At 43.1% G+C, this 25971-nt stretch overlaps 1 protein-coding gene across 2 annotated transcripts in view; it reads left to right on the forward strand.

The window, feature by feature from the left end:
• Nucleotides 1–25971, forward strand: part of GRID1 (glutamate ionotropic receptor delta type subunit 1) — a 592171-nt gene that overhangs the window by 57630 nt on the left and 508570 nt on the right. Inside the window, exons 1-2 of one of the 2 annotated variants that reach the window (XM_057421471.1) lie at nt 4036–4456; nt 6627–6782. In XM_057421471.1, the coding sequence (XP_057277454.1) occupies nt 4378–4456; nt 6627–6782 (235 nt within the window). In that variant the 5' untranslated portion in view covers nt 4036–4377. Of the gene's footprint in view, nt 1–4035; nt 4457–6626; nt 6783–25971 lie in introns of those variants that run through there. The other variant, XM_057421472.1, reaches the window with a different exon arrangement.

Here is a 25971-nt window from a genome sequence, read left to right on the forward strand (position 1 = left end):
TGGCTATTGGGGAAGGAGGGAGAGTGTTGCTGTTACTAAGTTGTGTATTTGAATCTTTTTGATCGTTTTTTTATTCTCACATTCTTCCAACTCCATAAATTGAGCACCTAGCACTGAGCACCTTGGAGATATTTCTTGCATCTTTACACCTGCATAAGTGATACAGAGGAGGGGTTCCATTCACTTTCATAATAATAATTACTGTTACATGTACACACAGAGATACATGCACACATATTTTAGGGGCTAGCTCTTACTAAAGCTAGGTGTAAATTCATGGGCTTTTTGGATTTGGGCTGTCAGGGGGAACCAAAGAATCATCCTCCCCATCCCCTTACCACTGCTAGAGATAAAGATTTTTAAGAAATTGTTGGAAGTAGCTTTGGAGAAGACTGTTTCCCATGTCAAAACTACCCAGTCTGCGAGTCTTTTTTTCTCCTCTTCTCCTTCCCAAATAAGAACCATGATTTTCCTCCAATGCTTCTCGCATTGTTTTAAGCACCTACCGTTGTCCCAGTTTTATGTGGGGAAGCATCAACATAGCTATTGTAAATGGGTGAAAGGAGGAGACACAGAAATTATGAATCTTGGAGCACTCCATTTAGTCTGAGCATAAGCTGTGATATGATTAAGAGTATCAATGTTCTGCTCTTGCAGAGCTCCTACTTATGAAGCAGCTTTGTAAATGCTCAGTAAACATGAGAGGCTTTACAGATCCAGGCATATCCTGCAACCATAGCTCTGGTGATGTCTTTCAAAATGTGCCTTGTTCTTCTTGTGGCAGCACAGAGGGACAGACCCCTGGGCACAAGGCTGTGAGTGTGATGCTGCACAAAACGTTTCAGTTCACTTTTGTAGGATGTTCTATGGTTTTAATTGCAATGTAGTTTTTGGACCCTTACTCAAGTAATTCTCTTGTGGTAGCAAAACACATTTGGTACAGGTTTTATTCTACGTTTGCTCTGACAGAAGAAATAGCTCATGGTAGGTTAGCTTAAAATTACCACAGTGATTTGCAAGGGTAATAGGGCTGTTAGAGATGTGCATAGAATTGCATCCGTTGCCACGGAGTTGAACTTTGAATAGTGACTCTCACTTGAGTTGGGTACCTACCTTGCATACTTCTGATGTTGTTATTCCATCAGTACTATAAATCCAGTGGTACCTTGTGTAATGTGTAATGAGTTGTCCCCTACACAATGATGATGGAATATCACTGTGACTTATAACACTCTTAATATGCAAAATGCTGGCAAATGGATTAGCTTTTTAGTGCTGACCATTGCATCTAAACAATGTACACCCACTACAAAATGTCAGTGCTCTTCCAATGGCAAATGATGAATGGCAGAATTGGAATGAGCTCTCTCATTTATACTGGCCTTAGAAATGCAACATTGATAGCTGTTTTGGAAGGAGGGAAATACTAATGGAAGCAGTAAGTTGGAGGGGAAAGATAAAGAAAGGATTAACGCAGGTAATGGAGAAGAAAAAGTAATGCAGGTTACTTTAATCAAGTTTAAAACCAGAGACAGTGAAGTTTTAGTACTGCAATTCTCCACCTTGCAGAGATGGTACTGAAGTGGCAGTTCTTTTTGGTGTGGTGGATCCATTCAAGTCTCATTGTCCTTCGTACGTTACAAAACAAGTTTTATGGATTTGAGATTTCTTTTAGGCCTTTTCCTCATTTGTTGTCCTCTGGCTGTGACAAATAGCCTTCTGCCCTTTTGGGGGGCCTGTTTCAGTTGGTCTGTTTTATAGTATTGTGGGCTCATGTCCCCTCTCTTGGCTAGGACTGGATCTTTTTCTGCAGGCAGAGTCTTTGCTCATGGATTTCACAGAAAATTTGTAATTTGTTCAATTCCTTGAGTTTAGTTTTAGTATAATACTACTTTACTATTATTCAGATAGCAGCCAGAAGCATCCAGCTGCAGTCAAGACCTCACTGTACAAACTTAAGTAAGAGGCAAGCCTGCTCCCAAGTGCTTGGGGTATAACTGTTTGGACGCTTGCATAAATTGCAGGGTTAATAGATGCATATTTCTACAGGTTTCAGGCTAGGATGGCAAAGCACATCTCAACCACAAATAAATTTAGCCTCTTTTCCTCTGTGGAAGTTGGAGATTGGTTCTGTGGTAACACTTCCCCCCCCCCTCTAATTCCCACACATGTACTTGTTACTGACATATATATGACTGTGGTCAATATAGGTGCTTAACTTTTTAAAGAGCCTGTGTAAGTCACTAAGTGCATATTGATTTGAAACAAATGTAAATTAAAAATAATTTTGACTTGCTAACGTAGTCAAATAAGGAACATTTCTATTGATCTTTGTCCCAGAAGCCAATTATCTGGATTAAGTGTTTTTATTATATGAAATACAGTGCATAGTATATATCATTCTGCATTGATCAGTGTGAAATTGCATGTTTAAGACAAGAACTGTATGAGCGGTTAACAAGTGATTTATTTTTTAAAAGTAAATCCTGCTTTATTTACCCCCCACTTTTACCTGTTCAGCAGCTGTGCTTGTAACTGACCAGGAGGCTGTTGACGCATGTGGATCAACACATTCTTGTTCCTATCATTTCCGTTTTGGCTTCCTTCCCTTTCACCCTGCTCCATCTACACTATGTTCCCTCCCCCTTCTGCCTCCCCGACGTTGTAGAGCTTACCTGTATTTCTGACTCCTTAGCATTGGCAGTTTTTGCCACACTGTGCTCTGCATTGAAAGACTGTTCTCTGTATTAAATAAATACATTGCGGCAATCTCTCATGCCAGGAAGCGATGCTAAGGATGTGGAGAATTTAGTAGCGCATGTACAGGTGATGGTTATAAAAAGTGTGCTGAATCTACACGCTAGTGCCGCTGTACCGACGGGGGTGCGGGTCGGTGGTCCGCTGCAGCCGAGCTCCCGGGGTGCCGCCGGCGGGGCTGCTCCCCCCCACCAAACAGGGGCCCCGGCGCCGCCTCCGGGAGGCAGGATGCGGCCGCGGCGCTCCGCTACCAGACTAGCCCTTGCAAGACGGCGACCTCCAGGAATCGCTCTGCCTCTCGCTACCCAAACGCTGACAGTATCTACACGTATCGCCACAGCGGGCCGTGCCTCAGCCCCGCAGCAACTTAATAATCTTGGTAACATCCTGCTCTCGACTCATTTTCTTGGCAATAGTTTTAATTACGTTTCGGGCTCCTGAATGGTTTTCTCTGGATCCTTGGTATATTGAGACGCTTGTCACGTTTGGGTGCCTGCAATCACTGATGCGTTTGTTTTAGGGGATGAATTAGTCTTCTGAGCCTGAGCATGTCCAATTTCTGAATTAGCTTTCATTGAAAGCTAGAACAAAACAAAACAAGCAGCGGTTTTGCTGTGCCACTTTCTTTCTCCCACCCCCACGTTCCCCGCGGCAGGGTAAAAAATCGCGCGTTTCCATTCGGCTCGTCAAAAGCGGATTCTGGCCCGAGCCCGAGCGTGCGGAAGAAGGGGCAGCTCCCTCCTTCTCCCCCCCAACCCCCTCGCCGCGGTGCCCCCGGCCGCTGAAGTTGGGAGAGCGGCAGTGAGGGCAACCCCGCGCCCCCTGCACTCACCTCCATGTAAGGGGCGGGAGGGCGCCGCACCGACGGTGCAGTGCCGCGCCGGCCTCTCTCCGGGCCGGGCGGGGGCCACGCAATGCCGGGCGCCCTCCGGGCAGGGGCTGCGGCCCCGCGGAAGAGCCTGTGCCCGGCAACCGAGATGCTGGCGAGCCGCCTCGCCTTTTCCTCCTCTCTCTGGGCTGGGAGCATGCTCCCCCCCGGGACATATACACACATTATACATACATATATATAAAAAAGATTATAATTCTGCATACATCTAAATATGTTAACTGCGATTAATTTCGCTGCTCTTGCAGAGCCACCCCGCTTCCCCGCGGAGCTGCGAACTCCCCTCCATGCCGCCCGCCCGAGCAACCCGCTGCCCGATCCCGGCCGCCGCCGCGCCGTGCCCCGGCGGCACCGAGGCTCCGCAGTCACGTGGCGCGGGGGGCGGGCGGCGGCGGCGGCGGGGGGGCCGCTCCGCAGTTCGCGGTCTGCCGGCGCCCCGGCACACACCGAGCGCTGGAAGCTCCGCTGCGCCGTCTGCCAACCCGGGATCTACCTCCGTGCTTTTTTATCCCCGGCTTCTTTTTTCTCTCCCCATCGCCCGTTTTTCTCAGTCTCGGAAAATTCTTGGGGTGCTGGGGGAATTTGGGATTTTCTTTCTAAAAGGGGGTGTCTGGGCATCTCCCCCCCCGCACCCGCTGCCTTGCTCCACTTGCCCTTGCGCCTTTTTTCTTCTTTTCCCCTGCCAGTCTCTCCACCAAACCCGGGCTGATGTGCTGTGCAAGAGGCTGGAAATGGAAGTGTTGATGCTCTGGCTTTTCCCCTGGATATTTCAGTGCGTGTCGGTGCGGGCGGACTCCATCATCCACATTGGTAAGAGAGGGAGCGGGGCGGGGGTGGAGAGGGACGCGGTGGCTAAATAAATAAATAAAGGGAGCGTCTCGTTTAACCGCGGGAATGTCACAGGCAGCGGTTCAACCCAACTCTGCGGAGAGACAAGAGGAGGGAAGGGCGACAGGCAGCCGAACCCTTCCCCCCCACCCCCGGTTGTAAAGTTAGGGGCGAAACGGCGGCTGGGGGTGGGGGGGTGGGGGTGTTGTGTGCGCCGGGGCGGCCGCTGCGGTCTCCCATGTGGCAGGGGAGCCCGTGCGGGGACCTGTTTGCGGGGAAAGGCTTTCTTCCTCCCCCCGCCGCCCGCCTCCTCCTCACCGAAAACAAACAACCGCCCCCAAAACCCCAGCGGGAGGGAGGCATAACCTGAACGTGCTTGTAGGGAAAACTTTCGGGGAGCTTGAGCCCGGGTTCCCAGTCCCGCGTTCCCATACCCTGCCGTAGCAGGTGTCAGCCGAACCGGAATGCAGGGGGAGGAACGGGGGGACTCGGCTGGGGAACGGTTAGAAAGGAGATTTGCAGCGGCTGTATGCGTGCGTGTGTGTCTATGAGCGCAACTGTAGTGGTCTGAATAAGAGATCTCATTACATTAAACCCCTGGGCAGCAAGGAGGCTGGATCAGCAGTGGGAAGAAGAGAGGGATGAATAAGGGGCAAAAGAAAGGCTGATGTGAACTTTTATGGCTTCTGTAAGGCATGGTGCTGTCCGCGGAAAGCCTGGCAAGCAAAAGCGAGTCTCTGCAGTCACCTTTTGGCTGGTGTCGAAAGGTACTAGCAGGACTGAAAATGAGGATGTTTAGGGTCAGAGAGGGGGGAGAGAATCACTTGTGGAGGATGATCGAGAGTACAGATAATCGGGAGTACGGCTGGGAAATGAAAAGCCGTAATTCCCACCGGCCTTTTCGGGAGGATGGCAGATCAAAAAGAGGAGGGGGCAGCGGCGCCAGCGACCCTGGCGAGGGGAGGCTCCGCGGAGACCGGAGTAAAGTCCCGCTGCGACCCGGGGCGGGGAGGGGGAGAGGGGGCCGACCCCGTCCCAAGTTTCCCGGCAGGGGCGGCTCCGGGGCCTGCGGGGTTGGGGGGGGGGGGGGGGGGGAATTCTCTCGGCGCCGCTCGCCTCCGGAGCCTGGGGGCGCAGCCAAGGCAGACAGCATTGCGGAGGCATTAAGGAGACGGGGCCAGCCCTGACAGCTGCGGGGAACTCCGGTTCCGGGGCACTCCCAGGGCAGGGCAGACCTGACTCCGGCGGCATCGGGGCCAGCCCCGCGGGAAGGCGGGAGGGGGGGGCAGCGAAGGGAAGTCCCTGACCGAGGTCGGGGAATAGCCTCCGCGGCTGTCTTCGGCCACGCTCTCCTGCGAGTGGAGAGGATGAGTTACCTCAGCTTCTCCCCGCACGAACTTCAGCCCGAATGCTGGTGGCGAGCAAACTCCTCGCGGAAATAGCGGTCCAGTGGGCAAGAAAAGAGAGCTGCTGTGTGCGGGGCCAGATTTCCCATGGGCAGTACATGGAGGCTCCAGCCAAAGGCGCGCGCGGTGTGAATCAGCAGGACTTCTCCAGGCGGGGGGATAACGTTTTTTTGCTTGTTTTGTTGCCAGCACTAAAGAGCTCCCACCGCCACGCAGAGCCGGGCAGTTAAGCCTAGTGTGGGCGTACATACGCGCTGTAGAGAGCGGATTTTATGTAACACACATCGCCAGATGTTTTCACGTTAACTGCATAAACAGGACAGTGAAATTAAAGCTTCCAGGTTATGGACACAAATCCGGGCTTCATGTTCGTGTGTGCATGCAAGCCTCAATAAAACCGTGCCCGAAAGGCAGCAGCCTAAGGACCCGCAAAGCAGTGAGCAGAAGTTGGTCAAATTCCCAAGACTGCTCCGTTTCCCGTCACTGGCGAGGTGCGTCCCTCACGGCAGCGTGGCTCCGGCTCACGGCTCCTTCGGTGTCGGTGGAGCAGAAGTGACGGGAGGAGGTCTGAGCCTCCCCGTGCTCTGGACGAGCCCGTGCAGACACATGTGTGGGTCCGGGCCCCATAGGCGTCCAGTGCCCCCGCCGAGCCGGCTGGAGCGCTGCACAGTCCGGGTAGGGGAAAGACAAGGGGGTTTCTGTGGCGCCCGAACTCTCCTCACCCTCTGTCGCCTTCCCCTTCTCAGGTGCCATTTTCGAAGGCAATGCTGCCAAGGACGACGAGGTGTTCAAGCAGGCAGTGTCGGATCTGAACCTCAATGACGACATCCTCCAGAGCGAGAAAATCACTTACTCCATCAAGCTCATAGAGGCCAACAACCCCTTCCATGCGGTGCAGGAAGGTGAGCGCCCCGGGCGGCACCCCCGGTGCGGGCGGGCTGCTCGCAGGGAAGGGACCGGGCTGAGAGAGGATCCCCCCGGCCCAGCCCGGCCCGTTGACGGGGAGGGAAAAGCCCGGACCCGTCCTGGCGCTCGGCTGGAAACTTTTCTGCGGTCGGGGGTTGGCGCTGTCTTACAAGGAAAAGGGACGCGCGGCGCGGTGCCGCGGTAGCGTGCCCAGCCGTGATGCGCAGGGCAGCCCGGGCCAGTGGTGGCAGCCGTGGGAAAGCCGGCATGGCATAGCACGGCGCAGCACGCAAGGCGGGGCGGCCGGTCGGTCCTGGATCCACAAGCGGCCGCTCTCTTCGCCGCTGCGGAGGAAAAGCCGGCCTCCACCGCCGCCCTAGTCCCCGCAGCAGGGTCCACGCGTATACGCGGCTGGCAGGGAAGACGAGGGGGTCCTGCCGGGGGAGGGATGATGGTTTCATACGGCGCCAAGGGGTCGGGCAGGACGACTCGGTGCTTGCGGGAGGTGACGGGGCACAAGTCGGCATCTCGCCCTGCGCGTCTGCCCCAGAGAGAAGCAGGGTTCGGGCGGCCGGCGGCCGCAGCGCGGCCCTTTGAGAGTGGAGCTCCTCCCGGGTGGCTGGGGAGGAGGGTCAGGTAGCCCAGTAACGCGGGCTGAAAACCCTCCCAGAGTTTGCAAGATCTGACAAGTAGCTATGTAGGTAAATCACGTCAAATTTATTTTTTTTTATTCTTCTTTTTTTTTTTTTTTTTTCCCAAAGGAAGACGCTTAAATTAATCAGCTTGCCTTTACAAATAAGACTTTAAAAAGATATTATTTGTGATTTAATGAAGCCAAGGTTAATTATGGCCTAGGTAATTTCAGAAGCTGTGTTTTTCAGTAGTAATTATTCTAGAAACAGAGAGCTATTTATATACCTAGACTAGAATATTTTTAAAAATGATTCATCACCAGCCTTACCCTTAGTTCTACAGAGCACAGAATGAATCTTACCCTGTATGAAAATTTGCATTAATCCATATGTATTTATGCCGAGTTGTGTACATGTAAATTATGGCTACAAAATTACATCAAATGTTAATGTTCATGAACTCTGAACAATTTCTTCTGCCTTTTTTTTTTTTTTCCCTTGGAGTAGGTGCTAGTTAGTATCACATGCACTCAGGAGAAAGAGCAGTGTACACGTTTTTAAGGGTCTAATCCTGTTAACAGTAGGATTCCTCCTGATGCTCTGAAAGCTTAGTAAGGCAGTATGGAAAAACCCTTTATGAAAATGAGAAGAAAGGGATTTTAAAACAAAACTTTACCCACCAGAGGAAAATAAAAATCTCTAAAAATAATGATGTGTTGATTTATTGGCAAAGATTAACTCTGAACAATTGGATACATTTGCAAAGCTCAGTGTCCTATATTGGAGCTTATTCATATTCATGGAAGTGACAGTAGTTGGCTGGCTGAACAATTGCTTTCAACAATGTCTCTTCTCAGCAGTAAAACTTTATGAAACTATTCTGAGTACCCTTCGATCTGACAGTCCTGTTGATGGAGTCCCTTTGCTTAGTTTTGTTGAAAGCAGAAAAGCATGAACTGGAGCATTCTTGACCCACTAGGATTTTATTTATTTTTTCTTTTTTAATTGGTTTATTTGCTAACCTTGAAGATTCATATTGCATTTTTGAAGACTGTTATGAAAACAAAACTTCTCTATTGAAAATCCATGATGGACCCACAGAAAAGACTCTGGTCAGATTTTTAATCTTTTTGATACAAAATCTTTGTGCTGCCTGAGTATATGTAAATAAAGATATTTCTTACTGTCTCTTCCAAGATACTTTTTCCGGGCTCATGTGCCCATTGCAATTAGAATTGCTCTTTGATGAACTGACCCCACACTGGAGAATTCAGGAAGTGGTTGATGGATGTCACAATTCCAAAGAGAACTTGTTCTCTGTCACTGCTTGATTAAGGCATATCAATGTGTCTTCTTTTGGGAGGACTGCAAAATGATCCTATCTGTGAGTAAAAGCTTGCCACAGTGGGAGAGCCAAGATAAGAGTATCAGACTTGCTCAATTTCCTGGCTTCCTTTGTTGGTTCAGGTCAGGTCTTTTTTTTTATTTAAGATTTAATTTCCTACTTTTGAAACGGTTATGCAACTTGCTGACAGAATGATCCACAGGATGTACAAGTTACCACATTATTCTTACTGAGCGGAGTCTGTCTGCCCAGTGTTACTTGGTGTCATTCTGACTGTTCAAAATCTAATTGTATTGCATCGTACGGATGTCCTTCTCATTTTGGTATAATATTGCTTATAGTAGTCAAAATAACCTGGAGCAAATCTGCTGCCCAGACTGCTTGTAGGATCTTGCTGCTGCTACATAAAATGCCCTGACACCCACATTATTCTTCTGCAGTGAATTGCTAAGCAGCACCATGGAAATCAATGTTACAAGCATTAGTTTCATAGTGATGGAACTTTTTATAGTAAAAACCAATTTGGAGTAAAAATAGACCATTGTGATACTACTGCCAGAATAGTTCACGCAAGCAAACCAATCACAAATATTGTTTTTATTTGAAGTGTCTTTTGCAGAGTCTTGTGAGATAACATGGTAAATTACTCCTTAAGTCTTTGTAAAAGAATGCTGCAAGCAAGGACCTTCATTTCAATGATACTGTGCTAGTAAAGTTATAGAAAGTCATCCTTCCGTGTTACAATGTCTGTTACACAGTAACAAGACTTTAATTACTGATGGAGATAGTCTTTAACATGCATTTGATCTGGCATTTGTTGTGCAGTTGGAGAACTTCTGCATGGGTAGGAACTATAGGATTTTTTTGGTAGGAGCAATGGATTTGCAAAAGTAAAAGCCAAACAGAAGGTACCTTGCCTTTCATAAATAGTTTTCAGTGCTGGAAGATGCTGGGAAGTGTCATAAGATTTTGAAAACAAGCTTTAGGGACTTTAGAGAGATAAGGGCACTACTGTGATAGTTTCTGATGACTGAAATAGATAAATAAAATGCAGCGATCCTCTTTTTTCAAAGGTGGGCACTCATGTTAATGGTGCCAGAGAGCAGTAATTAACAAAATGTAAATTGTGTTCCATCTTGTCTTTCATTTTAATATACATTGCAGAAACAAGATCCTGTTGTGCTGTGAAGTAAAAAGGTTGCTTTGGCCCTATCAAACTCATATTCTATAACAAAGTGTAGCAAGTGGGTGGAAGGAACTTCAGTGGCAAGGGATGTAACAGTAAAGACTCAACAGACCCTAGTGTACACATAAAATAGGACTTTTGTCTGTGCTTGCAAGTAGTCATCACATTTTGTAGAATATTGCTTTTATGTATGCGGGAATTACTTGAAGGAAAAATTGCTTTTTCACTGGCTGTCATGGGAGAAAATATACATGGGGAATCATTGTTCTTTTCATATGGTGTTAAGGAAATGAGCTCAAATCACAGACATGATGTTAAATTATATCTTTGCTTCCAAAAGAGCTATGTGCTCAGTTTCTGTTAAGTGATTGAAATGCGAGATAATAAGTGCTTGTTTGTGTGTGGTGTGTATTCAAGCTAGTACTGTGGTAACCTTTCTATGATTCAAGGATTCAAATAAGCTCAAAGATACGAGAAACAATTTAAAGCTTTCAGTTCAAATTGGGATTTTTGAGCCTGCCATTGGTTTTGAAAAGGGACTGTGTGTATGATATATGGGTGGCAAACAAGTTTCTAGCTGGGCTTGAAAACATGATTTTATGTTTAAACTAAAAACCAAAGCTAAAATGTAAGTTTCTAAAATGCTGCTTTTAGAGGTGGAATACTTAGCTATAAGTCAAAACTGGGGCATAGGAAAGCTAATATTCTGAGTGCTCTTTGGAGAAGGGATCCAAAGGAGACAGTTACTTGGAAACTGTGAAACTTTAAAGCCCGGTTTCTCAGTGGATGGTGCTTGCACATCTATGTAGATTTCCTGGAGCTGAAACTTGCTGTTCTCTCTGCATAGCAATTTCAAATGAATTGTTTCTAATTTGGGCAGCCTTGTATGTGTGCTTGTTGATGTTAAAATGCTGTCAGCTCTGGAAACCAGAACAGATTTGGAAAATCAGTTTGTGATTTGAGAGCAAGAATGGTGTTCCATAAAAGGGTTTATTGTCAGCATGCTGCTGTGGTTTCAGAGCAACTCAGAGCGGCTGATTTTTTGGATATCTGTGTTGTATACCATTGAGTGAATTTGATCTCTTATCATAGTCAGTAGGACTTGGTAATGATACATACTTGGCGTAGAATAGAGTAGATAGAATAGACTATTTCAGTTGGAAGGGACCTACAATGATCATCTAGTCCAACTGCCTGACCAATTCAAGGCTGACCAAAAATGGAAATGCCTCTTAAAAACTGACAGGCTTGGGGCACTGACCCCCTTCCTAGGAAGCCTGTTCCAGTTTTTGACCCACATGCTTGGTAAAGAAGGGCTTCCTCTCCCCCCCACCCCTGCACCTCCCCTGGTGAAGCTTTGAACCTTCCCATGCACCGTGTAACTGGATATCGTGGAGGAGAGATCAGCACAGAGTTCTTGACCTGTCTTGGTTCCGCACATATATTTCATGTTACTGCGACTGTTGCTTTCTAAGAGTTTTATTTGTTGAGAAGGTGTAAGCTGATCGATGTGTAGATAACGAAGGTGAAATACAGACATGGAAAACGGGACTCAGCAGCTATGTTGCTATTCTTACATTTATTTATCTGGCTAAAATCTCAAGCGAAGCTATGCTTGTCATATGTGCATTGCCCAGTGGCAGGAAACTGCAGAGTGGTGTGACTGTATGCTTGTGTCTGTGCATGTGTCTCACGGTATTTGCACATAGCTCTTTTTGCAAGCCTGGGACTCTATTTCAGTAGTAGTGCAAGTGTCCCTGACCAGAAAGCCACAGATGGCCCAGAAGCTGTGTCCTGGCAAAATACAGACTTAAGACTTCAGTTAAAAGACTATTTTCTCTGTTGTGAGATTTTAGGTGGCTATTAAATATAGAAAGGGACAACAGCTGTGAAAAGATACCCCTGGGCATGGTGATAACCCTTTCCTTGCCATTGGGTAAGCCCAGGTCTAGCACCATATGAAGCTTTGTCACATAGGTGTTTGTGTAAATGTGGAGGAAGTCATTTTGTTTTGTTGAGCTTATAGTTTCACATGCTGCAGAAGTGAAGGTTGTTTTTAGAGTTAGGATGTTTTAATATCAGAATGGAAGAGTAGAGGGAAAGGAAAGGGAAGTTTAAGAAATAGAAACAAAAAATAAGGTAAAAATTCATAAAATATTGCATATACAAATAATTAGTTTTTTGCAAAGCAGAGCTTTATTGATTTGACTGCATTAGATTGGGGAATTTGGTGCCTAGCTAGAAATCATAGGCTGTACCTAGATTCCTAATGTAAAACACGCAAAAAATGCAAAATTACTATCTGCCAGATAGCAGAGGATTGGTTTATATCAATATACTGTCAATTGATTTTTCTCCAGTGGTTTCTCTTAAGTCTTTCATTGTAATGTAACTTTACCTGTATCTGCTCTTCTGATGTGGCTTGCTTCTACGCAGATTTCACACCGTTTTCATCAGGGTATGGGGTCTTGTTTGGCAGTTTTTGACAGGTGAACTCTGAGCACATATTGCTACATAATTTCTTTCTAGCTTTTATCTGAGCTTTCAACACTTTTTAAAAACCAGCCAGGAAGCATGAAGGGTGGTGATCCCTCCCATGGTCAGAGAGGCCTTGCTGTGTGACTACACATTGTTTTCTGTACTAGTTTGCTGCAGTTAAAAGCTGTTGCTCCGTGGGGTGAACGGGCTTAAAGATTTTACCTCCTTGTGCCCTTTGAGACCAGACCAAGGCCTGTTAAGGACTGCCACAGCGGAGACATCTGTGACACCATTGTCTCATCGTGGTTGCGTTTTCGTGCTCTGTAGTTGCATGGCTCAGTATATTACAAACTGGAGTATTTTGCAGAGCTAAAGAAAACATTCAATTAAAATGTCCATCTCTTCCCATTCATAGAATCATAGAATTGTTCCTGTGTGTTTGCTATGCTAAAACCAAGGACCTGCAGGTATCTTTGGTAGGAAAGGAGTCAATAGGCTTTAAAGGAGTCTGTTTGGTGTTGAGAATAAAGGCAGGCTACAGACTGTGGGCAAACATCCAAATACCCCTTTGCTTTGTTGTTTCTTTACATCTATGATTTGTTACTTTGTAGCCATGGCTCTTGAGATTCTGGTCACAATTTAATTGCAGGTGCCAAATATTTTGTACTTTCGGGAGGCCGTCCCTGGCCCCCACCTCCCTGCTATGGCTTAGGTCTTTTTTTACAGGATCTATTTGGGTTAGTTCCATCCCAGCCATGTTCTTTGCTTTTGCAGAGGCTTCTGCCAGTTCAGGTGGGGCTGAGCTGCCTGGGGACCAACCCCCATGCACTGGGGTGCAGCAGACAATGAGGAGTCAGAGGAAGCAGTAGGTACTCCCTGGGCTCACAGCTTAGCATCCCAAGGTAGTAAGGGTTGGTTGGTTGGTTGGTTTGTTTCCTGTGGAAACACCAGGAGCATCGATGTGAGTGAGGTGTTTGGAGCAGAGAGTCCTGCTCCAGTTAGAAGGATTTTGTCTGAAATACTCCCCCCCTTCCATCTGCATAACAGGTTAAGCTTACTTCTTCTCTCTGTTCTAATATACGGACTTGCTAATACTGTTCTTTCCATGTTGGGTGTGGGTCACCCATCTGTTTTAAGGGTATTGTGCACAAGAGTAGCTGTAGGGTAGGCTACAATTTTTTTTGAGTACCCAGTGGTCTTTCCCACTAATCCTGCTGCCGATCCTGCTCATTTATCAAGAAGCTGCAATTGGGTTTCTTTTTCTAGGATTTCATCATCAAAAATATGCTACATCATTAGCCAACATGTTAGAAATTATCCCAAATGATCAGAAATAAGCAATATTGATAAAAATATTAGCAAATATGTTTCAAGATTAAATATTTTCTTTCTGTTTCTCTTTTTATTTCATTTTTTTTCTTGAAGAAAATATTTTTCTGAGTGCGTTGTTTGTCTGTGGCACCTTTTCTCAGTCATTACTGTGGAGGAGGATCTGTAAATGTGAAATGAGTATACAAAACCGCCTCAGCCTGATCTAGTTAAAATAATGGTGAAAAAAAATGGTCCTTAATTGTGAAATACAGTCTGTATATATGCATGTATATATGTATGCCCATATACTCCATACAAATAATTTAATTGCTAGATTTACTGTAATGTGTCCAGCAGAGAATATGCATTGAGCTTTTCTGTGTTCAGAATCTTCCAGCTACAGATGATTAGAGGATTGACTGTCTAATATTACATTTTAAATTATGTCTTCATGCAGAATGAGATGAATTTAATATTTTGATGTGATTTATCATGCTATGGTTGAGCCATACTGTGAAAGCAGTTAAAAGTACATGTTCTTTGAACAGAGGGGTTATTGTCATGTTTATTAAAACTGTTTATAGCTTACACTAGTCATTTACTGGTAGGAAAACTAAACAAAGCCTCAAAGCCCAATTATAGAATGGCAATAGTGCCTGCCTATAAGACTACAGCACCCTAAGAGTGTGGCTGAAATAGTTACTTCAGACTTAACTTCTTGCCACTTCAGAGGAACACAGTCAAACCCATGTTCATTTTTTAGGCAAAAATCAAGAAGTTTTTCATGTTTTTATTCATAATAAGTTCCCTCTGAGGGGAACTCCTGTTGTGTCTTTATTTGTCTCTGTCATCTCATGCTTAGACGTATTTTTTCAATTTGCCCCTCAGAAAAAATTTACTTAAAATGCATTGTTGGAATCATGGCTGTGTGAGTCTTTTATATATATATACACACGCATATATATATATATTCATTGTAGCAGGACACTTTCACATAAAACCAGACATCTGCATATATATACTCTTTTAGCAAACATATATAATGTATGTATAGTAGAATGAAAATGGCTCACACAGTTACTGCTTTTCTGGCAAAAGATTTTTCCATAATTTATATATATTTGAGATGATTTTGAAAAATGGCTTACATGTTCAATTTTGCATTTTGACAGGGTTTTTTATTTTTTTTTTTTTATTTCATGTAATAGAACTTGTAGTCATTTTTCTTACATACAGAAATGCTGTGTGGTTCTTCTCATTTAGAAACCTGTTGAAAGATGCCAGGTTTCAGACTAAGGAATGAAACATTTTAGACACATGGCACATACAAGTTATGCAGACTACCTTCCACAAAAAAATGTCAGCTCTGAAGCTGAAATCCAGGTGCCATCCTGAGAATCCTTGCCATTTTACTCTTCATTGAGGAAAGGGACCAGCTGATGCTAATACTTAGTGTGGCTCTTTGGCTATTAGAATTCTTGTCCATGAGAAAATTGAAGTGAGACTGTTCAATAGAATGCAACTTGTTGAGAACCTCATTTTATATCATATGTAGATCTGTAATAATTTCAAAGGGAGATAATAATGGTATGCTACTATGCCAAGTTTTCTTTCATTTACGTAACTTTAAGGCAATAAATATCTGAAATGAGAAATATGTTGAAAAGGTTTCTTTTATGTTTTTCCTAATGGCTTGCATTTAATTATAATTTGGAGACCTGACTGCTGTGCTTGAAACTACATTCAGGTTTGTGGGTTTGGAGTGCTTTTTATAGCCTTAAAGGTGTGTCTTATTAGAAAGATACTGTCTGTACTATCCCTGCTTTTGTGAAGTTATGTTTCTTTGACCCTGTTGTGGCATGTTGGTGCCTATTTTTTTTTCCTTTTGCCTATTACATATTCAGATATGCAGTAAGAATTAACACTGGAAAGTACAAACTGCCAGTGCTTAAAGGTATAAAGAACCAAGAGGCATTAATTTCAAGTGGTGTTTGACTACATTAAGACACACAGCAGGGTTTCTGCTGCTTGACCTTACTGACAAACTATTCCCTTAGCAAGCGTTCATAGAGTAAAAGGACAGTAAGAAAACATTTTTTCTTCCCCCTATATTCAACAGAATAATATTTAAGAAATTACTTTCTCTCTTAAAAAATACAACAAGCTCAAACCAAAAATCTCCCAGTAGGTCCAGCATCTCATTATGGATCTTGTTTCTCAGTCCAGTCATTTAATCCTCTGCTTTTTAACTTACTTATCTGAATCTTTGAGATTTTAAGTAGTAGCATTGCTGATGGAATATTTTCAATATCTTCTGATAATCTGTTTTGTTCTTATTTAGAAAGTGAATAAAAAGATTTTCCATATAAGTGAATGTTTGTAAAACTTCATGAAGATTGTCTTTGTCAGCAGGTAAATAACTCAGCTTTATAGGATTACTTAATACTTAGGAAATACCAATTATTTGCTGCTTGGTAAGAATTTAAGTGGTGAAACCATGTAATTATCTAGAGCAGCATATTTATAGCCCTTTGTTTCCTTAGCCTCTCTGCTCCTGGATAAAGTTATAACTTGGGATGGTGAAAAGAAGAGAGACTGAGCCTCTCAGTGTTTTTTCTGTGTGTTTGCAAACACTTGACTTAATTTTATTGCTATTTAAAAAATGCTTTAGAACCCCAAGGAAAACTCTAGTATAAATTAAGCATTCTCTTGTGTGGAATATTAGCTACATTTTAATCTAAAGGACCAGTGTTTTGTCCACTTTGTATGCTACTGGAGCACATTTTTGGAATGATAGCAGTTATCTGACACACTCAGAGAAAAGAAATTTAGAATGTGATGTCTGTAAGGGTCAAAACACAGAGGGCTAGGATGTTGAAGTGCACAAAAAATAAAAGGGAACAACCCAATTACTGGCTTTAACTTTATTTTACTGAAACTTTTTCTTTTCTTTCAGCTTGCTTTTGTCCTGAAGTGCTTCAGTTACTGTGGAAGTAACAGTTTTTCTGATACAGCTAGGACTTAGTGACCCAAACAGAAAAAGTTTGGGCTTCCTCTGGTCAGAGCAAGAGGCTTGCACAGCATGGGTCTAGATTTTTGAAGAGGCTGTAGAAGGGCAGGGCTGCCACAACGCTAGCGAGTAATCAGTCTGCAAATAATCACCCTGTGGCAGGCATTTCACTTCCTGGGAGAAGAAAAGGTATTTCCAAAGTGTGCTCACAGGACAAGATAGGGAAAGATATGGTCTAGCAGAAGTTGAGGTTCACTCAGCCTCTGCTTGTAGAAAGTCACTTGTTCTGGGGGGCTTGAAATTAGAGTGCCTACATCTGGGTTAGTGATGCATAGTCAGCATGAAAAATAATTTCACGTTTCAGCACTACCTAGGTTGGGATTAATTTTTTTTCAATTTTATTATTTTTCTTTTCCCTTAGAAAAAACCTATCAAATTGTAAGAATGCTGATGAACTGTATGTGATAGTGTTTAGGGAGCGCTTGGGAGGAAAGTCTGCCAGCAAGGCTTCTAGACAAGCAGTATCTTCAGCTATGTGGTTAGTGCACCCATTAAATGTGTTTACAGTGCTTCAGCAGCCAGTGGGTCCTGCCTTGCCTCTGGATTCGTACTCACAAAGTCAGCTGTGCAGGCAAGCCGAAGTGCTATTGTCAAGCGTGATTAGAGACAGCCTTCTTAAAAGCAGGTGGTTGGAGTAATCTTTCTCTCCCTTCTCTGCCTGTGGCAGAGGCTCTGGTGTGTCAGGATTGGTTCACAACTGGGTTTCTTAAGGCTCAATGCCTTAAGAAGTCTCAATGTCCTCTTTGCTTTTACACCATTGCTTAAAAATAAAACATAATGTCAGCTAAAACTCAGAGTCATCTGGGCAATACATGACTAGAAATGCCTGATTCTTTTTGATTCAAATCTGCAAACCTAATTCTCAAAAGGCAGTTTGCTGTCTTTCCTTATTATTATTTTTTCAGTAACCTAATATTTATGTAAGGGAGGACTTTCTTCTGTTATCCATTTTGTTTGTTCTTAGTGTCTTATTGCCAAGCCAGGGACGGTACAGTTGTAGCTGGTATATCTATGCCTGGGGTCCTTTCTCAAAGGCATCTGGGTGGGTGAGACATACACTTTCCTGTCTGTGGTTGTTCTTTTCAGAGCCATCTCCTCACTTCCCACCATGTCTCATTTTATATGGATAGCAGACTCATCATTCTACTTCCTAGTGAGGTTTGGAAACATAAATAATTTCTCCAAAGTCTTTTTCAGCTACCTCCTCTTGTTTGGTAGCATGGTATTCCCCCTCTACTTCCCCCTTTCCCTGCCACTGCTCAATGCAATAGATTTTATGAACATCCTTTTTGTGATTTGCTGGATTATTCTATTTCCACTGCATTTTAATCATTGTGATGACATCTGTTGGCACCAGTACACAGATGTCTTTTCAGAGCATATTCTAAGGTTTGTAAATGGTTACTATATCTACATGAGAAAATGAAGGTTTTGTCTTTTCCTTTTACATTAAAAGAAATGGAACTGCATTATGGAAATGAAATGTGTGTCTCTGGGAGACTTGCTGCCTTTTAGTCACCGCCAGAGGAAATTAAGTGTTTCACGAGGGTTCCTCTGTGTTACCTGCTGCAGTGAGCCCGAGGGGTTTCTATTACAGAATTAAGTCTCTCATCCTGCTTTCACTGATACGATGGGTAATTTTCCTACTTTATTTTATTTTAGATTTTAACCTTTAAAGCTGTGTATCTCTGACATTATAAGGAAATGGAGAACACATGTGGACAAGAAGCCCATGGTGCTCCTTGAGAGCATCACAGTAGCTCTAAAGAATGGCAAAATATCAGGAATGTGAAAAAGAAATTACAGTGGTGGTCAGTTATATTTGCTATAGTGCATTCTTGCAATGCTGGCAGTGAAATGCATTCAGAATAAAATGGTAATTTGATCAAAAAAATACTTCAGAAAATGTCTATCAACTAGAAGGCAGATAATGTATTGTCATAATATTAATGCCCCTTTATTTTCTTTCTTGTGCTAATTATCTTCCAAGAGTCATTGTCCTTTAGGCATTTCAACATGCCGAAAAGCACCTGATAGGTATGCAAGGAGCAAAGTTTGTTGATCAAAACTGGGAGTTCATGTCCAGCACTCATAGTTGCAGTGGGGCTTTAAACTGGATTTTAGTAATTCTGCTAACTGGTCTCTTATTGTTGCTGGCCTGTAGGGAGACTATTTGTAAACTGGAGTCTTGTCTCTTGCCTTGAGAAGTTCTGGATGGTTGCACTGAGTCAGTGGAAGTGGCACGTCTCCTAAAGGATGCTGTAAGAGTGGCTTGAAGCAGGATGTGTATGATGTTTTGGCTCTGAAATTAGTTTTTGAAAAAAATAAATGAATAAGCTGTTACATGGGGTAATTAATAGGGAAATAAATTATTTTGCATCTTTAGTGAGATAAAAATATGCATCATACATATGCATGTATCATACATGACATTTTACCTAGATAAAATCAAGTTGAACTAAGTCACAAGATGATCAAAGGACAGGCGGAAAAAGGTGTGAGCCAGCCTTGCTCAGTTCACTTCCTGGGTAAGTTCGGTGAACTAATAAGATAAGATTGTTCTCTTTGAAGTTGAAGAAGAAATAGGAGGAATTTCTTTGAATGTAGAACAGCGTAGTGACAGCTGGAAAGGCACTGGGAAAGGCTCTGTTGGGTCCAGTGCACCTGGAAAGTGCCTTAAGGCAAAATGAAGGCTTGTGTCAATTTGCCATTTAAGTGTTCCCAACTACTTTTTTTTGGTGAAGTGTATTTCTCTTAGGAAATACAAATAAATACATGGATTTAGAAAATTCTGTCTTTTAAAAATATATCTCTGTCTCTTCAGGCTTGCTTTGAATTAATGATTTGCAAATAGCTTGTCAGATTACCAGATTAACTGGGAAATAGTTGTAGATTTTAGGGCCTTTGGAAAATGCACTTGAAGCTGAGAATTTTAAGTGGGATCTTCAAGATTTAGCATGTTATTACAATGTTAACAAATAGCTTGAGAATCGATAGGAAAACTTATGATTCCATTGATAAAATGCAAACCAACTGAGGAAGCTGATCTAAAACTTAAATAAGCATGCAAGAGGGAAAATGAAATTGCTTCTGAAAAAAGGTTTGTATACATGTGAATTTCAATTTTTTCTTTTTTTTTTTTTAGTATCTCTAGTGATGTTATATTGATATTTAAAAAAATTACATCAATTTCTTTTGGCTGCAAAGTTTCCTAACAGATATGACAAAATCGTTAACTCCATGAAACCATAGAGACAGACAAATGCAGATGTATTTCGGTCTTGGTCTAATAAATCTAATTTTAAAATGTCCTTTAAGTTTCTTAATGAGGGATTGTTAGTATGCGATGTGCCTGTGTTCTTTCCAAAAGATTTTCCAGGGTATCCATATTTGCAAATAATGGCTCACATGGGAAAAGTGTGGCCATCAAGGTAATAGAGTGTTCACAGTGCTTTAAAAAATTGTGCCTGCAATGCATTCATCTGGAATAATATTAGGATTTAAACTGAAGATGGGAAATATTTGCTGACAGGACTGGCCTCAAGGCGTTCTTTTTCCTTCCTAAATGCTGATAAAATTGCTTGAAATGTTCTAAAGTATATTGAAGGTTGTCTCAAGATGGAGGTATTGACTTAAAAAAGGATTATTACATTCTCCCCACAATAATATTCTCTTTTTGATGAGATTTTACAAGAAACTGATTTTCTGTCTTTTTCTATAGAAAAAAAATTATATAGGAAGTGAACTTGTTGAGAGTGTTAGTTACCTTGATATAGAAGAAAGTCAAGTGATTTTCTGGATGCTGGTCCTGGATTAAGTTTTAAATTATCATAGAATCATTAGGGTTGGAAAGGACCTTAAGATCATCTAGTTCCAACCCCCCTGCCGTGGGCAGGGACACCTTATGCTAAATCATATCACCCAAGGCCTTGTCCAACCTGGTCTTGAACACTGCCAGGGATGGAGCATTCACAACCTCCCTGGGCAACCCATTCTAGTGCCTCACCACCCTAACAGGAAAGAATTTCCTTCTTATATCCAACCTAAACTTCCCCTGTTTAAGTTTTAAACCATTACCCCTTGTCCTATAACTACAGTCTCTAATGAAGAGTTCCTCTCCAGCGTCCCTATAGGCCCCCTTCAGATACTGGAAGGCTGCTGTGAGGTCTCCACGCAGCCTTCTCTTCTCCAGGCTGAACAGACCCAACTTCCTCAGCCCGTCCTCATATGGGAGGTACTCCAGTCCCCTGATCATCCTCGTGGCCCTCCTCTGGACTTGTTCCAACAGTTCCATGTCTTTTTTATGCTGAGGACACCAGAACTGCACACAATACTCCAGGTGAGGTCTCACGAGAGCAGAGTAGAGGGGCAGGATCCCCTCCTTCGACCTGCTGGTCACGTTCCTTTTGATGCAGCCCAGGATTACGGTTGGCTTTCTGGGCTGCGAGCGCACACTGAAGCCAGCCCATGTTCATTTTCCCATTGAACAATACCCCCAAGTCCTTCTCTGCAAGGCTGCTCTGAATCTCTTCTCTGCCCAACCTGTAGCTGTGCCTGGGATTGCTCCGACCCAGGTGTAGGACCTTGCACTTGGCATGGTTAAACTTCATGAGGCTGACATCAGCCCACCTCACAAGCGTGTCAAGGTCCCTCTGGATGGCATTCCTTCCCTCCAGGGTATCAACTGAACCACACAGCTTGGTGTCATTGGCAAACTTGCTGAGGGCGCACTCAATCCCACTGTCCATGTCAGCGACGAAGATGTTGAACAAGACCGGTCCCAACACCGATCCCTGAGGGACACCACTCGTTACAGGTTGCAGGTACAGGTCTCCAGCCGGACATTGAGCCATTGACCACAACTCTTTGTGTGCGGCCATCCAGCCAGTTCTTTATCCACTGAGTGGTCCATCTATCAAATTGATGTCTCTCCAACATAGAGACACACAAGGATGTCGTGTGGGACAGTGTCGAATGCTTTGCAGAAGTCCAGGTAGATGACATCAGCTGTCCATCAGTTCTGTAGCCCCATCATAGAAGGCCATCAAATGGGTCAGGCGGGAATTTTGTGGAAGTTTGACTCTAACTCTGGTTGCTGGTGAATGAGAATTGCAAGGTGAAGAGAGATGGGAGTCTCAGTGCATTTTCTCATATGTTTGCTTAGCTCTGATCTGTTTAGCATGGTAAGGAAGACAGAACTTTGTGGCCTCTGTATGTGTCATTGGGATTGGCGTTCCTCTTCCCAGTGTTCATGGAGTGTTATCACATACTTCATGCCTCTTCCCGACCTGTCTGTAGGGCCCAAGAAGGTATTTTCCTCTTGAAATGTAATTTAAGGTGCATGTGTTTTACTTCATTCCTTATTTCCTTCTCTCCTTTCTCTTCACTGTCATTCTTGGATCACCCAAAGTACGAGGTTAGCCAAGGGAAGCTTTGAGATATTTGGTGGTTTAGGCTGGTACACTTGTCACTTAATTCTGTTATTGCTAAACTGTATTTTCTTAAGCCAGAAATGGTTTAAACTAGATGTGGACTTGTGAAGGAATTTTTGTCCCTGGTGAGGTAAGTGGGGACCTGGTACTTCATTTTTACTCTCTGTACTGTGTGGGTTGTGATCCATTTCTCAGGATTTTCTGATATAACACATTTATGGTATTGTTGGGGCCAGCAAGAGGACCTGAAGTTCCTCTGCTCTGCTCTTGAGTTGCATTGTGCTTCTTGCCTTTGGTCTTTTACTGTAGACTGTGGGACGGCTGTAGGCCAGTTGTTTTCAAGTGTGTTCAATTTCTCTACCTCTAGGAAAGTTCCTGAGAGGGGCCATGAATTAAATTAATGACAAAAGATTACTTTTTTTTTTATTGCCTGGATTGCCTTGTGAACCACATGTTGAAACCAGTAGTAGAAGATTTAAGAAAATAGGATTAGGAATAATCCTTGGTGTTCACAGGACTGATGTCTCCTTGACCCCTCTGATTGAAAAGAATTGGGATCAGTGACCCAGATGATTCTTCCAGCTTTGTCCCCAAGACACAGAGCATAAGTATAGAATCCTAGAATCATTTAGGTTGGAAAAGACCATTAAGATAATTGAGTCCAACCATAAAATGACAGTATGCTCACTGTGTTTAATCTCATGTCTATTTTCCTTAAAATGGTCTGTTAAATTTCTATTTGAAGTACTGAAGGTTTGTCTTATAATTAACCAACTACAAAAAAAAAAAAACTAGGAAAAATTGATAGACATTTTTGAATGACAAGCTGTTATCTAAGTGCTTGCAAGCAGATGAACAAATCCCTTAAATTTGCTAGTCTCAGTTGTGTTCTGTAGGGAAATACAATGGGAAGGAGAACTGTAGGTCTTTGGAGGTATAAAAGCCTCAGAGATATAAAATGAACACGGGATTTTGGGATGTCTGACAATCAACCATAAGCTCAGATACTTTCCTGTTTGCCAAGCATGACTGTGCCACTGTCATAAAGTAGACTAGAAGTCTTTAATAGCTGTACTTCAGTGCTTGTAAACTAGTGAGCGATTATTTCATCTTCTGTTCATACCATTCATAAAAGCAGTCTGGGCTGACAAGGCCCAGAAAATTCTCAAGGGTCTTGCTGCTGTTAATGCAGTGCGCTACAATGGGACCTCTCTTGTACAACAATGTTTCTGAGTGCTTCTAAAATCGTAGTCTATATTGGCACTAACTCACTGAATCATAGGAGTTGCACACTCCTACCCATCTGCCTCATTTGAAATGATTGTAGTAAATTCTTTGGAAGTTTTTCCTTCTGTATATTGCATGTGAACTTTTGAATTTGATTATGTTTATTACCATTGATAACACACAGTAGCTATTTGGTGGTTTTTAAAAACTCAGACCATCTACTTAAAAAATAGAATTATTTCTGTGAGGATTTTGAGGAACTGAGATTTATTTTTTTTTTCAGAAATCTGAATAAATATCTCCAAGAAATCACTGTATGCAGTGATGTTTTACTGCTTTAATTTATTAAATTTATTAAATACTACTGCAGCTCTCTTCAATTCGTAGAAGCTTTGTATGAGGACCACAACTTGCTTGCTTTCTCTTGATAGAGATCTGAAAGCATAAGCTTATAACCAGCAATAACCATGTGAACTTTTGCCTGGCTTTATCCTCAGACTCATTATAGCTGAGGTTCTAGACCACATGTAACCCCATGGCAACTATTTGATTTTAAATAGTGTAAATCATAGTTATTTTTTACAAGCAGGCTGAGAATTTGTGCATAGAAAAGCTTTCCAGGCCCACATGCATTTAGCCCAGACTGGTGACCAGTATAATATAAGTACTGTGAAGATGAGCCCTATCCAGTCGTAGGGATACCTGTAGGTACATGATGCAAGCTTTATCTCCTCTGCCCTGCCATGTGTAGTTGTAGTAGAGCATGGCATACACACACTTTGGAATGCATTTCTCCTTTCTTTTCAAGTTAGTTTGGCTCTTCAGGCTCTGTGAGCGGGCATCTTGTACAACAAAGCAATTAAATTGAACTATTGCTTATGCTTATTGTAGTCACCTGAAATCCTTTGCAGGAATTTCTGAAATATGATACTTGATTTTTCCAGAGTCAGAACCTGCACATGGGAGGAGCTTCTCACATTCATGGGCTTAAAGGCAGTATGGTTCAAGGCACATGCAAGGAAGTTCTGGGGCAAGTGACTCTAATTGCAGCATCAGCTTTAGTTGTAGTGATGAACTTGGCTGCTCTGTGAAGCTTGCCAGTATTGCTGCTACCCAGTGAGAAGGGTTGGGATTTGGGAAAGACAGCTGTGGGACAGGGAAGGAGCACCACTCCTATTTTCCATTGTCTCCCAACTGACAGCAGGGGTAAATCTGAGTGCACTGCTGGGACTTTGCTTGTGGTTTGTCCCTTCATATTTATTTCATATTATGGTGGAAACAGCCTGGACTTAGCCTGAAACAACCTCTTATAATTGTGGCATCAAAATTAGATTCTTTCTAAACTTCTGAGAGGATGTGAGCTATCTCTGATTAACAGTCCATATGATATACTATCTGCTTTGCCTGTGTGGGAGCTGAGTCCGTATTTCTGAAAGGTACAGCCCATGGGAAAATAATTTCAAAATCAGAGCTGCACCATGGGCAAAGTTGAAGGAACACTTGAGTGTTCTCAGTGATACACCCATTTAGGTCAGACACAGGTGATCATTTCACAGGTGAAGGCATGTTCAACTGGCTAGTGAAAGACAACCAGGACTGTGTCACTGGGGTGACTGCTTCCAGCTAAGTCACAGCAGACTTGACTGATCTGTAAAGATTTGAAGTGGTTAATTCCTAAGAGAATGAACTGTAGTCTGATATATGGTATTCAATGCAGGCACAAAAATAAAGCCTATACTGGGGGAAGTTATTTGTTGAAAATTACTGTCACCTCTAGAAGAAATAGGCAATAAATCTCCTTGACTGTCTTCATTAAACCAAAAAACATCTGTTGCAACTCTTGTTATGGTAACTGAAGTAGGTATTAAGTTTAACTGTAAAAGTTATAGAAAACATAGCTTTAAAAATTCATTGCCTGTTTTATTGTGAAATAATTCCTAAAAAGAAGTTTTAAAGGGTCTGATCTGTGGAGTTCAGAGTTCTGAGTCTTGATTTTGGTTTGAGAGTAGCTAGCTCTTCCAAGGAGGGCCTGTTTGCAGATTTAAGGTCAGTATCAGATGTTTTTCTAAGCTCATAGCCACCTATTGCACAGAAGTGAGCAAGAGCTAGCCAAGTATGGACCATGGGAGACTGAAAACAGAAAATTCCCTAAGAGGATCTTTCAGGCCTTAGTGCCAGCGATGCAGATGGAGCTTGGTATCCCTACTTAGGAATATCCTTAAACTGTAATAAGAGAAAGGGTCTACTTGCTCCAAAGTACCAGACTGCATTTATTAACTTACTGTAGCAGCTACAACTGCTGTTGTTGTATAGTGCAAAGCATACAGAAGAGATCTGAGCCTATAATTTTTTTAATACACAAAAATGGTTACGTCTAGCACAGAATGTATTCCGTAACAGATTAGAGATCCATTATTAGGTTTTAAATGCTTTCAGCAGCAGAATATGATGGTTCTTTGAAAAGTCATGTAGGCATCTTTACTCCTTTATCATTCTCCTGAGAA

This window comes from Pezoporus wallicus, unplaced genomic scaffold, assembly GCF_028554395.1.
Source record: "Pezoporus wallicus isolate ANWC-B61680 ecotype Strahan unplaced genomic scaffold, APGP_CSIRO_Pwel_v1 contig_4816, whole genome shotgun sequence".
NCBI classification, from domain to species: Eukaryota; Metazoa; Chordata; class Aves; order Psittaciformes; family Psittacidae; genus Pezoporus; species Pezoporus wallicus.